This window comes from Besnoitia besnoiti, chromosome II (genome assembly GCF_002563875.1).
Source record: "Besnoitia besnoiti strain Bb-Ger1 chromosome II, whole genome shotgun sequence".
NCBI classification, from domain to species: domain Eukaryota; phylum Apicomplexa; class Conoidasida; order Eucoccidiorida; family Sarcocystidae; genus Besnoitia; species Besnoitia besnoiti.
In genome coordinates this window covers 5,005,652-5,018,905 of record NC_042357.1, presented here as the reverse complement: position 1 = coordinate 5,018,905, position 13,254 = coordinate 5,005,652, and the positions used below count along the sequence as shown (strand labels likewise).

The following is a 13,254-nucleotide window of genomic DNA, read 5'->3' as shown; positions in this document are numbered from 1 at the left end:
CGCGCAAAAACAAGTGGAAGTTTAAGACCTCCGGACGCACCTAACGCATGAGCAAGGCTGCGACATTCGAAGTGTCGGATTCCTTTTTCTAAGTCGTGTCAGCATACGCACACATTGTTTGTACGCCGGTACACGCGTAGCAGTTTCAGCGTCGCGTCAGAACCGGGACGGGGGGAGCAGGCGGCAGTTATTGCTCGTCACTCTTCATAATAAAGGCTGCGAAAGCGCCCTGGAAGCCTTCAGTAGGTGTGAGTGCCGTACTGCAGAATGCGCATGACCATCTCTCGAAAGATCTTTTGAATCGAGTTCACATCTAGAGTTGTGTGTTCGAAGTTGCTTCAAGTGCTAGAGGAAGGCTTGTCACGTGCATTAGCAATGCCTGTATGTCATTAGAGAGATGCACGGTGCTGGGCACAGAAACGGAGAGTTGCGTCAGCGGCTAAAAGCCGCTGCCACGTGTCACTCTTACTACAAAGGTGGTCTTGTGGAGGCAACTGCTCCTGGTGATGTGGTAAAGAGAGCATCCACCAATTTGTGCCTACACGAGTGCGTTTTCTCTTCCCGATTCTTTAAGCGGTGCACATGTCGATATCCGTAGAGAGGACGCAGCACACGTATGCAGATGCCCAGGAAAACTCGCGATTTCGCCCTGGGAGGAAATTCTGGGTTATCCGTTCTCATCCCCGTTTCTCTGCTCTAAGACCGCACGATTCGGCTGCCACGGGCACGTCTGCCGCCGCTTGTCGGCGCATTGCGTTCGGCTGCAAAATATCCTTCCTTGAAACTGCAGGCTTCTGCGAAAGCGATGCTTTTTCGTTGCCGCGTCGCAGAGGAAGAAAGAAACGATAGAACCCTTCGAAGACTCTCAGCATCAGAGGTGGTGCACGACTATGATATGTGATAAGCCATACTTGTAAGGCACGGCTTTCTACGTAACACAGGCCCCCTGCACGTGGTGGGGCACCGCGACTATAAGAGATGTTTTGATGCAGCTGGCTACCTCGGTTACTGTTGTTCGGGCAGTCAGAACGATTCGGACACGCTAACCAGCGGCTTGAAGTGTTTGCATTCGAACGCACGGCGAGGCATGTTAACGCTAGAGAGGGCAACGCAGTGAGGTCTTCGGACGCGATGCCGCCGAGTGGGCTTCCGTTAGCCTCCTCTATCCCTCCATGTTGAGACTCCCAGCCCTGTTTGGTGTTGTAAGCAATGCACACTGCCAATTTCTGGTATTGCTAAGGTCTCCAGCGCGCATTCCCGCTCCGGGAACGATAGTGGCTGTTTTCTCTCAAAGGTGCGGCAGGTCTGAATTATGATGTGGCCAGAACAGTCGGCAGTCCCTATCTTTTTGTGCCTACGTTCCCCAGGACAACATATAGTGCCGGTCGAACATCACGCTGCACTGGAACAAGCGGGAGGCATGTTGCAAACACAAAAATGCCGGCTAAGGGCTGAAGGCTGAACACTACCGAACCTGCCGGTAGTGCGGAAGAACGCTTCAACCAGGGAGACTCATAACCCGCAGTGGACGGACCACGGACTGAGAGGCGATGCGATTGCCTCGAAATTCGCAAAAACGAAGTTTCCTCAAGGTAGAGCACCTGGGACTACATTCGAGCTGCGCTTCCAGACGGGCACACAAGCGAAGCATAATCCTCCTCCCCGCTGCATTCAAACGCATTTCGGTTCACGCGTTGTACCATATGAGGGGACGAAAACGACGGAATGCGCAACAGTGGAGCCTTTGCTTTCACCAAAGCGTACGCTCGTTTCGTGGCAACAGAGCCTACGCCACATCACGTAAACTTACGAGCATGGCAACAGCTATCGACGTGAATAGGGCTCCACTCATTGACTGGGACCTGCCCAGTCCCCTGGATCCTTGGCCTTTCTTTGGCAAAGTCGACGCCGCCACATTAACCTTCACGTTGCAGAAGGGGCCTTTATCAATATAACGTGAGCACCCGATAGCGAACGACGTAGCATGCGGATGGAACATGTCGTGCGGAATTGTGAGGGTAGGCCCTTTAGCAGGATCCATTCTACCCGTACACCAGTAACCAATGAACCCCGAAATGATGGCTGTCATAATTTGACGCGCACACTTTTCTGGCCACGGCTGAGGGATACCGTAACGGCCACAAATGACTGTGACACAGTCGCTTGTTTCTGACATATTCAGCTCAATTGTCCATCTGCACACCAGCAGCCGAACTTGTACCGGGTTTCGACCGGGAGAAAGCCATCCTCGGGTAACGTAAAGACGTATTTGGTGCCGCTGTGTCCACCCTGCTTCTGTGGCGGTGTCACTTCATACCATCCAGGTTTTGTGTGTGGGATGTAGTTTGAAAGGGAGACTTCACTGCGGTCGCATTCGCCTTTGTTCGTCGCTGTCACTGGGCAGATCTTGGGGTCGGGGCCCGCCGTGCCGCCGCGAGGCAGAAAAGTCCCCTCCGCGCCTCCTTTACATTGCAAGGACACCTTCGGGTTCTCTGGGCTGAGGGTGACCTCGCCTTCATGTGAAGCCTTTGCTTGTCCCTCGCCGGCGCATGTGCACGTATTCGTAGTTGTCTCTCTGAGTGTAACTCCATCTTTGTCACTCTTGGCGCCAACCACCGCCTGCCTGACGAAGGCCGCGAACGCTAAAGGTAATGCAAGTGCAACATCGCCACCATTCCCGCGCGCCAAATTCCTCTCCAAGTGGTTGTCTACGGTACATGTGACTCGAAGATCTGAACTGCGGACATATTTGCAAGACGCGATTTGCCGGCAGTTAAAAAGTGCATCAACACAAACTTCAGATGGCTCAGGCATGGGGAGGATACCAACGATGACGGGACCCCGGCGGCGTATGCACCTGATAATACATTCAACAAACTCGTGCCGTGCAGGATACAAAGGAAGCGATCAACTGCGATTCGTTCATTGGCCAACGCCGAGACAGTCGGCAGCACACTCATGGAGGGCTGAAATCCGACACATTCCCTAATTGGAGGGCCCGGGGGGGGGGGGGGGGGGGCAGCCGTGCCGTGGAACAATTTTTAGTCGAAAACGGCGGCTGCTCCGAGCGGACCCTCTGCAGTCCAACCACACCCCTGACGCTACCAGGTCCACCGGGCATCTGATCGGGTGCTTATTCCCTCTGCGGTTGGCGGCGCGCGTCCGTTCCTGCACGTCTACGCCTTGGCATGTCACTACCCAGACGGCCAGATGGCGAACACACTAGCTCGCGACTCTATTTGCCGGGGCGACGCAGGAGCTGGTCAGCCGGTTCCCGTGAAAACATGACATCATCATGGGGTCTTATCCGAGACGGCACCCGCGACTCATCAAACAAACACAAGTTCCACGGTGGACGAGTTAATAAGTTGGACGCCGCCGACCGAGTTCAGGCTGCGAAACCAGTGGGAGCCAATGGCGGGCGACAGACATGATCACCGCAAGGTCATGCCGGAGCGCCATCGCCCCCCCGCATGATGATGGTGAACAAAAGCCATAACGGCTACGCAGCGCTTTTGAGCGTCTCTCCACCGTGCATGCCCCTGCTCCTTCGTCTCAATCCTTTCTAACGCGCGAAATACTTTGTCGCATAGGGAAGGTCTCCTCGGATTTCCGTCGAGCTCTGCACCGCCCTTTCTTCGCAGTTGCTACTTTTACGCAACTGCATGTGCCACGATCAGGACTGCAGGGATCAATACCGAGACAGGGAGGCTTCCAACCTCCGAAAACACCGCGCCAGACAAGGGAGGCGGGGTTGTTGTTTCCCGCATCGGGCGCGTTCGTGCCGCCACCGTCACGTTGACGTTGCAGAAAGGTGCGTCGTCGATGAGTCGTGAGCATCCGACGAGGAACGAGGTCGTTTCCACGGGGAAGTCGTCTTCGGGAATTGTAAAAACAGCGCCTTCAGAGGACTCTGGTATCCCCTTCCACCAGTCTGTGTTGAAGGTGGGAAGAATGTCTGTCATCATTCTAGACTTGCACCTGCCTGGGTCGACGGAATCCCCCGAGCAGTATTCGTGGCCATACACCCACGGTTGAGGAAAGCGGTCTACGCCACAAATGAGTCTGATAGAGTTGTTCTCTTCTGACATATTCAGCTCATAAATGACTGGGCTCTCGTCAGAATACACGCATGCTGCCGTCTGCTCAGCCGCGTCAGCGTGCACAGCTTCGACTGTGGCGCTGATCATACAGTAGTCTCCGTTCGAGTAGCGGCACCCGAGGTTGAATCGCGTCGGGACGGGAGGGAAGCCATTCTCTGGGATCGTCAGGACGTACTTATGGCTTGCCGGTTCTACCTCTGTGTCCGTTAGCGTAGTCGTTCTTGAGGATTCCACCTCTTGAATCTCTGTAACTGCAAACCAGTCCGCTTTTGCTTGCGGAATGAAATCCGCAAGAAAGACCTTGCCTTTATCACAGTCATTTCTCTCCGTCAGAGACAGCGGGCAAACTTCTGGGCGTCTTTCGAGCCCGCTGAAGGGCAAGTAGTCCCCTCCACCTCTGCACTCCCAAGTCAACGCACGAGACTCGCGATTCAAGGTCACAGAAGCTCTACCGATGCTTTTCGGTTGGCTGGAAGATGTTGTCGTCGTCGTAGCCGGCGGGCCGTCTTCCAGTTCACCGCCCACCTCGAGCAGTTCAGGACCTGCGTCCGTCTTCGGAGAACAAATGTAGTGGTTCGAACTATCCGAGGCGCGTGTGAGCGTGGTACCCAGGGTCTCAACTTCGGTGCGGAGCCGAGCGTTGCATCCACTGACAAGCAGTAGGCATACAGTCAGGATCAACGGAATCTCACAGGCGCGCGTGGAAAAGCGTGCGCTCAATCCTGTTGCCCTCTCGTCGCGATAGCGCCAGGGCAGTGGCATCGTGATTACGAAGGAAAAACCGGAAGAGCAAGCGGTCCGAATCGTGTAGCAGCTGCGCTAGACGGAGTTGTCAAAGGGCAAAAGGAAGGAACGGGGGCAGGTATCGAGCGGTACGGAGAGCAGAAATCTTGCAAAGCAATACCGTGTTTTCACGGAACCTCTTCACGAAGCCTACGAAAAATCAATTCAGCCAGCATCACTATTGGACGCAGCTCCTTCTGTACTACGACTACATGTTGGGGACCTCCAGCAGGGAGAAACCCTGCCAAAGAAAATAGAAGCCACGCTGATACCCTGTGGGGCGGAAAACGTTATCGTCGGCTAGATAGATAGAGGAAAGGCTGGAGAAACTGAAAAGCAGTTGTTCTGCAGCTACCGCTAAACAAAGCCAACGCGTGTCCCGCTGCTTGCGCGCGTAAGATTTCCACCGCGCGGGCTAGAGTATGCGAGGAAACCCGCAAAGGCGAGCCCGCGCAGTCTTCGGGGCTGCAGAGGCGACGGACGGCGGGAGAGAAACCCGGTGTTCAAGACAGGGAGCGCATTCAGCGAATAGAACGGCATGTGAAATATACAATTCAGTCGCTGCGCGCGACGGTTCAGCTGTCTATAAAACTAAGTAAATTGGAAAGCGGCACCACGTAGCAGGCGAAGAGAAAACTGGCTTCTCTACGATTTGCTTCCCCGTGCGATTCGCCCCGCCCTGCCTGCGGACTGGGGTGAACGCCCTACCCCCGTAGTAACCGGACGGCCCCTCGCTACCCCGATGCAGCGCCATCGAGCCGCCCCGGCCCACGTATCATTTTTTCTCTATCTCGATACATTTGGTGTCTGCTGCTTCAGAGACAAATTGTAAACCGAGCATAGTAAAATAAGCTTCAGGAAAGACGTCTGCATAGACCGAACCACGTAAGGCAAACGCACCCTCCCACTCCTCTCTCTCTGCCTTGTTGGCAGCGAGGGGCCAGAGTGAACTAAATTCCACAGTTTCAGCGCGAGCTGTCCACAGCCCGGAAGTCACAAGCTGAGCGAACCGCGTGCACCGTTTTCACGCACGGGTGAGTAGCGGCAGCCCCGGTGCTCTACATGCGTGCTTCTGTCATGTGGATGTAACACAGACAGTACCAGTGCGCGATTTGCACTGCTCGGCTGGTAATTCGGGAAGGGCAATTGAGAGTGTCACGCATGGGGGAAAACTGGAGTTCGGAGAGCTGGGCCTTCAAGCAGTGAAACGTCGTCATTAACTTCCGAGGAACAAACGCAGTTATTGATGCACTTGAAGAAATGAAGCCGCAACATCGATCGCCGGAGTACGCGCCTGCATAAGCGAACAACTTATTGCCTACTGCCGGCAAGTCGCTCAGCAACCTGAATAGGCTGCGATGTGCCTTCCGGAGCTGCGCATCAATGCTTCGCACTCACAGGATATGCGGCTACTCGTGAGCTTCCCCTGCGGCGACGACTCCCCTTGTGTTCCCCGCCTTGCCACTTTATGCCGATTATACGCTGTATTGCGGAAAATCTGAGAGGCGAGCTACAGCGGTAAAACTGCCACATTTCATCATCCCTGTCTCCTTCGGTTCTCCAAAAACCGGGAGAGCGAAACCGACAGGAAAGTATCTTTAAACACGCGGCTTGCACGTATTGCTGTGTCAACATCACACGCTCTAGTCCTCAACAGGTTTACAGTCAACGCTACGATAGCCTCTTCGACTAAAACACAGAGTACACAGTTGCGTGACGCACACAGAACAGATAAAGTGGCACTCCACCACTGCCGCCGACAGCATACAACGGTCATCAACAACTTGAACAGAGACGATGTCCCTACATACACTTGCTGCATTGGGCAAACAACCAATACATCAGACCGATACCCTCGAGGACAGTGCCATTGAGAGGTTAACAGTTCTCCGAAGAATTCCTTGAATCACTCCACAGCAAATGCAGGGGTACACTGATACCTGCACACCAGCTTCGTCTACACTGCATGCGTTCATTGCTTGACAGATGTGTGCTGCATCCGCATCACTTTTCCCTCGCCACTTTCCACGTGATATGTAAAAATCACAACAACCCCCCCCCCCCCTTAGATGTAATAAGGTGCCAAGGGCGCCTCGCAGAATACCCGACCAAAAATGACAGTCCACCTTACGGTGATTGGGGGAAGCCGAGCTGTCACCATCACTGGCGCAAGGGGCTCTTCAGCATCGCAGGTAAGGGGTCCAGTTCTACTGTCTCAGGTTTCAAGGTCTTTCGGGTCTCTCCACGAACTCTCTTCCGTTGTCCTGTCCGACGCGCAACTGCTTGCAGTCAATCCGCTCGAGACATCCCGCAGCCGCTCTCCGCGGTCCACCTGTGACACTATCAGTGGGGAAGATGACGCTACGCGGCTGTGTTGAAATGAACAGAAACCAACAGCGTCACTGCAAGCAAGAAACCTACTCCAGACGCAGTTAGACTGCCCGATCCTGTCATAATGGTTCCGGTCCTGCCGTCCTGCTGTTGACGGTTCGTCCCTGTTCCAGCAGCCACGCTAACTTTCACATTGCAAACTGGTCCCCTGTCGACATAGCGCGAACAGCCAACAACGAAAATTGCAGGCTGCGGAGGGAACTTCCCTACAGGAATTGTGAGCACAGCACCGTGGCTCGAATGCATCCTGCCCCGCCACCACGCCGCTTCAAATCCAGGAATGATGTCTGTCAGCGGTTTCGGCGCGCACGCGGCTGGCTCCGCAGATCCCCCTGAGCAATAGCTGTTGGTGTAGGCAGGCCAGGGCTGGGGGATTGCATATTCACCACAAGCAATAGCGGCTGAATTCTTGTCTTCTGAGATACTCAGTTCGAAATTAACTGGCCGTTCGTCCGAGAATACGCATGTCACATTGTGGTCCTCCGCAGGTGCTTTTGTAGGCTCCACTGTAGCGGTAAGCATACAAAACTCGTGTGTGGGGTATCGGCATCCGAACTTGTATTGCGTCTGAATGGGCGGAAATCCATCGGGGGGTATTTTGAAAACATACTTATAGCCGTGCGTTTCATCGTTGTTTACAGGAATTGGTGTTATGGCATACCAGCTGGCCTGCGCCTTCGGGAGGTATGATGTAAGCAACACGGGCTCCAGTTCGCAGTCCTGCTTGTATGTTGCTGATGAAGGACAGACTGTGAGATACGGCTCCTTCGCGCCATCACGTGGCATGAACTCCCCCCCACCTGTACATTCCAGCGAAACCTCAGGATTCTCAGGACTCAGCACCACAGCAGCTTCTGCAGAGATGTCCTGACCATTCGTCAGAGAACAGCTGTACTCATTTTGATTCTTTTGCACTATTTTGCCACCGCGCATGTCCCGGTTCTTTTGCACTAACTTCCCGACCCGGGAACTCCCGTGTACCCCTACCGCGTCGAGCTCAAGGAAAAGCAGGGAGCACAAAGCCAATATCAACTGCATAAAGCATACCATAGGAAACTGCAGTAGTAACCCCCCCGAGTTGCTTTTGCGATACGGAGCTGGCGGCATTCCGGCAAGCGCAATGATCGAGGTTGCTGCTCAAACAAATCAAACGAGTAGTAGGTGACAGGCAAACCCTGCGCTTGAGAAGAAAGGAGTAACAATGCACGGAAGGCAAACCAGTTTCACACGAAACCAAACCCTTTGAATCGATACCTACTGTCGTACCAAGAGGAGTCAGGGAAGACTAGACTTGCGACTGTCAGTTGGCGAGAGACAAAAAATAGCTGCAGCGCCGATGACGGACCCAAACCCAGAGCACGCCCAGCGCGGCGCATCGAAAGCGCTATGAGTTCCTCGTTGTTAACGACAACGCTGGGCGCGACGCGCCCCGGATTCGATGATCCACGTGGATTGAGACGAGACAGCGCGTCGTTTCACCTCTTTCTACTCTTCTTTTACACCCTTCCTGCGCACTTGCGTACTGCGGTGTCTATAGGGGGAAACTGTGATGATCCTGCGTCAACCCTGATACAGATGTGGAGAGCTCGTTACCATTCGACACGGAAACAAATATCCTGGTACATCCCCCAGCGTCAGGTAGTGCGTCCCCCCCCGTTTGGAATCCCACCGGCTAGGGCGCGGTTCGAGCAAGGTTGGAAACCCTATAGCGCGGCTTCCGGATGCTGAACGAATCGCAGCGTTTTGTCCCATGGAGACGCCTGCGCCAGCGGACCTGCACCGAATCAAATGTTACCAATATTACAGAACTAAATGACGTGCGCATCATAGTTTGCTCTAAGGGCCGCCTGCGACAGCACACTGATGCGACTGGAATGCGGGATCACGGACGGAAGGTGACCGACCGCTCAGCGTGGAAGTGATCCGCAAAGCGACGAGAGAACGGCAGTTGTTTCCTTCTTGAAGGTGTGCGGTGGGCGCACAGGAGACTACATCTGTTGAGATATCGGCACTGTCTCTTATCGATTACTCTACCAGCGTTCTTTCGCGCACGCTTCTTTTAGAACGCCGCCAGCAAAACGTACGCCTACCTGGCTCGCCAGCCACCCTCGCGGAGGTGACACACAGTGGAGGTTCAGGACAGAGTTCTTCAGGTACGGCATGCGTAGTGTACGCAACTGGCATTTTCGTAGGCGCCGGAGAAACGACGTGAACATTTTCGCGTACATGCTCGTCGCAATGTCGGCAGTGGTGGCTTTTCGAGCGGAGGCACCTCTCGTAAGGGAAGTTGGGGGAGGGCTGTCGCAAGAGGCGACGACACTATACGGAGCCGCCACCAGGGCCGAAGACAGCTTGACACAAACAGAGTACCCCGCCGAAGTTCTCAGCAGCGGATCGTCGTGGCAGTTCAATGGCTGCCGTCCACGGCATCCACAACCTCCCTACAAACTGAGCTGGCCTAAATGGCATTTTGCCACCTGCGACCCACGCGGCGATAAGCGACTGTAGGCAGTGACGGAAGCTGCGGACAACGTCAGAAAATGCACGCCCAGAGTGCGTAGCTCTTCCGAAAAGCCTCACCAGCAGATGCCACTGTCCACACGATGCTCGTCTGTTGGCCAGTAATCGGAGTCTCACGATACATCTCACATCGAGGCATGCGGAATGCACCCCTCCCGACTTCCGTAAAGGAACGCGGCACACGCAACTTTGCGTTCGTCGTGGATTTCTAGATGCAGAGCGTCTTTGAGCTCGCTCTGTGGCGGGAGCGTTCCCTCAATAGACAGATGCGGGAACACGCGGCACAGAGCATCTACTTAGGCTGCCGCTAACGCCCCCCGCCGCCCTACGTTCAGTGGCAGCGGTACTCATACCGCGAGTAGAACTCCTAGGACCACCAACCCGAGTGAGAAAGTTCCGCTACAAGTGACACTGCCTCCTCCACGCGGCGGCGTGACCTGCCCCCGGGGTGCCTCAAGAGTTGTTCTTTCCGTTGTCGTGGCCGCGGCAGCCACGTTGACTTTGATATTGCAGTACGGACCCGCACCATCGTAGCGTGAGCACCCGATACGGAACGATACAGGCTTCGAGGGGAAGTCCTCCTCAGGAATCTCGAAGACTGCTCCTTCCACGGATTGCTTGGTGCCAGTCCAATAAACAGGGCGGTACCGAGGGAGGATGTCTGTCATCGGCTTCGGCACACATCGCTCTGGCTCCACAGAATTTCCAGAACAGTACTCAAAATGATGCTTCTCTGGCAAAGGGACACTGAGTTTACCACACGCAACAGTTATGGCATTATGAGATTGTGTCATATTTAGCTGAAAATTTGCAGGACCATCCTCCAGGTACACACACGTTGCCGTCTGACTACCTGCGCGCGTCGATGCAGGCTCAACCGTAGCGGTGAGCATACAATATTCGCCAGTTTCGTATTGACACCCAAATTTGTATTGTGTCCGGACTGGGGGGAAGCCTTCATCTGGAACCTGGAATGTGTACTTGTATCCGTTCGGTTTTTTCTGCTCGTTGAGGATTTGGATTGTCGAATACCACTGCCTCTCTGCCTTGGGGACAAAGTCTGTGAGTGCGGCACGAGATGTTTCACACTCTTTTTTATTTGTCGCGGACGACTTGCACACGTCGAGCAGTGTAGAGAGCGTCCCGTAGCGAGGCATAAACTCGCCTCCGTCTGAGCACTCCAACGACATCATGGGACTCTCCGGACTGAGCGTCACCGCGGCCTCAGCACTATCGGGGTCCCCATTGTGGGGAGAACAACTAAATATGTTCGAGCCATGAGTCTGCAGTGTACCGGGGCCCTCCTTCGCTCGCACATGAATAGTGGAGAATTGAGCGGTGAGTATCAAAGACAGGCCAACGAATGATGACATAGAGCGGCCCGTACAGAACTGCAGGGTCGCGGCGCCAAGGGGGCGCGAAGAATCCGGCATCATGAGAGACAAAAATGATGAACGAGCACCAGTACGAAGGGGATATAGATGGTCAATTCGAGATACCAGGCTGTAATGAACGTACTTTCCTGAGCGATTGCAGAAAGCAAGCTGCCAGTACAAGCGACAGGCCGTCAAAGAAGACGCGAACAATGACGAAGCGAGCGAAACGAGAGCGAGCTACGGACTCAGACCCCACAACACGGAAAACCATAAACTCCCGCGGAAATACTCAAAGATTATGCACGTCGTGCTAAAGGGTGACACAACGTCTATGGCGGTCGTGTTCTCAGCGCCGCCCGATAGCCTGACAGGTCCCCGCAGTATGACTAGAATCTTGCCAGGCAATACACAGCAAGGAAGGCATATGACCACCCGAGAAGCCAGCCTCCTTCCCTGCCCCCCATTCTGCGACGCAGACGTGACTGCAGTCGAGCGCGGTATACTTGCGTCGTTGTCGTTGTGTCGATTGAAAGCTTCTGGTTTCGCTGCGTCGCACAAGACGCCGCAGCCCCCAGCGATTTGTGCAGATGACTACGTAGTCGTATCACAATCTATGATCTTTGTGTGGCGCTACGACCACGTGCCTTGTCGGCAAGGCCGATCCGGAATGGGAGTGCCAAGATCGTTGCACAGGGACACTTGAATATGTACCAGATTTGATTCTGTACCGACCACGCTGTCTCGAGATGCTTGCATTCCGGAGGCAGCATCTACGGCGGGGCGGCCCTGAACGATAAGAACGCACCGGAGTTGGGCATGCACTGTACCAAGAGGTGGACGCGTCGTAGCGGTAACCTTGTCCTTGTCCCGGGACGAGTAGAGAGCGTTTGTCTGCATCGGCGCTGTGGGCCTTTTTCCGCGGAAAGAGTTCTTTGGCCGTGGGAGGGCGTAGAGCGTTTTTGCGACGAGCCCCTTGTTGACGGCGCGCAGACTGAGACGGTACGCCAAATCTACAGATAATCGCGCTTTGGTAGTGCGTGTGACTGGCTGTTTTTGCCAACGTGCGAGGGGGGAGTACAGAACGCGACCGATTTAAACGGCACGATTCTGTCAAGGACTTGTACGGTGCCTAATGCTGCATTTTGGGCGTGGATCCTTCGCGCTTGCTCTTCGGTCCCCTACAGGCACCGGAGTGATGTAGAGTGGAAACTGTTTGTTTTCCCGACACACGACATACCGTGATGCGGTAGCTTTTCAAGCCTTTATTGACTCGCCGCTTCCCTCTCTCGGATGAGGAGCGACTGTGTTGAAGAGGCAAGAATTTGCTCGTCGAGGTCTTGGGTGCGACCCCCATTCTTCTAGCGTTATTTGATAGTTCAGAATTTTTTAGCGCATGAACGGCCACGCTAGCGCCACAGAAATACGGCATCCCGGCACCGGAGCGTAGTTTTATGCCTGGGGGCGACAATACCGCGCTACTGCCTTTGCGGGGCTTAACCAAGCGAATTCTTTCCAGGAAAACAGGAGACTGAAGATGAACTTCCGTTATCAGCCTTTCCTGTGCACTCACCCTGACTGTAGCCCGTTATCAGCCTAGATTGGCACAAGGCGCCTTACGTTGTGCCATTTGCTGCCATATGAACCTTCAAATCGACAGAAACGGGTCCAGCGAGCCAGGTAAAGCTCTGGCCTTGAAATTTCAACCTGTCGGTACTTCGTTTTGGCTTTCGTTACCCACAGAGAGACTTCCCTTTGTGGTACGAAATATTAGCTCAAGAAAATATTCGAATCGCCGTTTACCTAGTACCAACAGCCAAAACCGCCCTACATGGAACACCATGTATAAATATGTTTAGTCTGAGTGATTTCAGATGGAACGGGACCGTCCATCTTCGCTATGTCTTCGAGGTGGGTTGAGGCCGAGCCACTGATATCCTTGAGATAGTTTGACTCATCACTGCAGCGAATGCCCACAACCATATCCTCCACACACACTCGGAACATCTACGGGAAGCGCGAGAGCTGGCTACTTTTGTGCTTTGGCCCACTTCTCTGGGCTGAGAGGTCTGCACTAGGATACT

The 13,254-nt window shown here is 54.3% G+C and overlaps 3 protein-coding genes across 3 annotated transcripts; all 3 read right to left on the bottom strand.

Moving 5' to 3' along the window:
- Window positions 1-3,653: 3,653 nt before the first annotated feature.
- Window positions 3,654-4,865, bottom strand: BESB_040510 (SAG-related sequence; the record flags this gene model as incomplete). Its single annotated transcript, XM_029362637.1, has 1 exon — window positions 3,654-4,865. One exon carries the CDS (start codon window positions 4,863-4,865, stop codon window positions 3,654-3,656), a length of 1,212 nt encoding a protein of 403 aa, XP_029221602.1.
- A 2,382-nt stretch (window positions 4,866-7,247) lies between these two features.
- On the bottom strand, window positions 7,248-8,210 carry BESB_040500 (SAG-related sequence SRS57; the record flags this gene model as incomplete). The annotated part of the gene is made up of 1 exon (XM_029362636.1): window positions 7,248-8,210. The coding sequence occupies one exon, from the start codon at window positions 8,208-8,210 to the stop codon at window positions 7,248-7,250; it is 963 nt and encodes a 320-aa protein (XP_029221601.1).
- Window positions 8,211-10,144: 1,934 nt separating this feature from the next.
- On the bottom strand, window positions 10,145-11,230 carry BESB_040490 (SAG-related sequence; the record flags this gene model as incomplete). Its single annotated transcript, XM_029362635.1, has 1 exon — window positions 10,145-11,230. One exon carries the CDS (start codon window positions 11,228-11,230, stop codon window positions 10,145-10,147), a length of 1,086 nt encoding a protein of 361 aa, XP_029221600.1.
- Window positions 11,231-13,254: the final 2,024 nt, after the last annotated feature.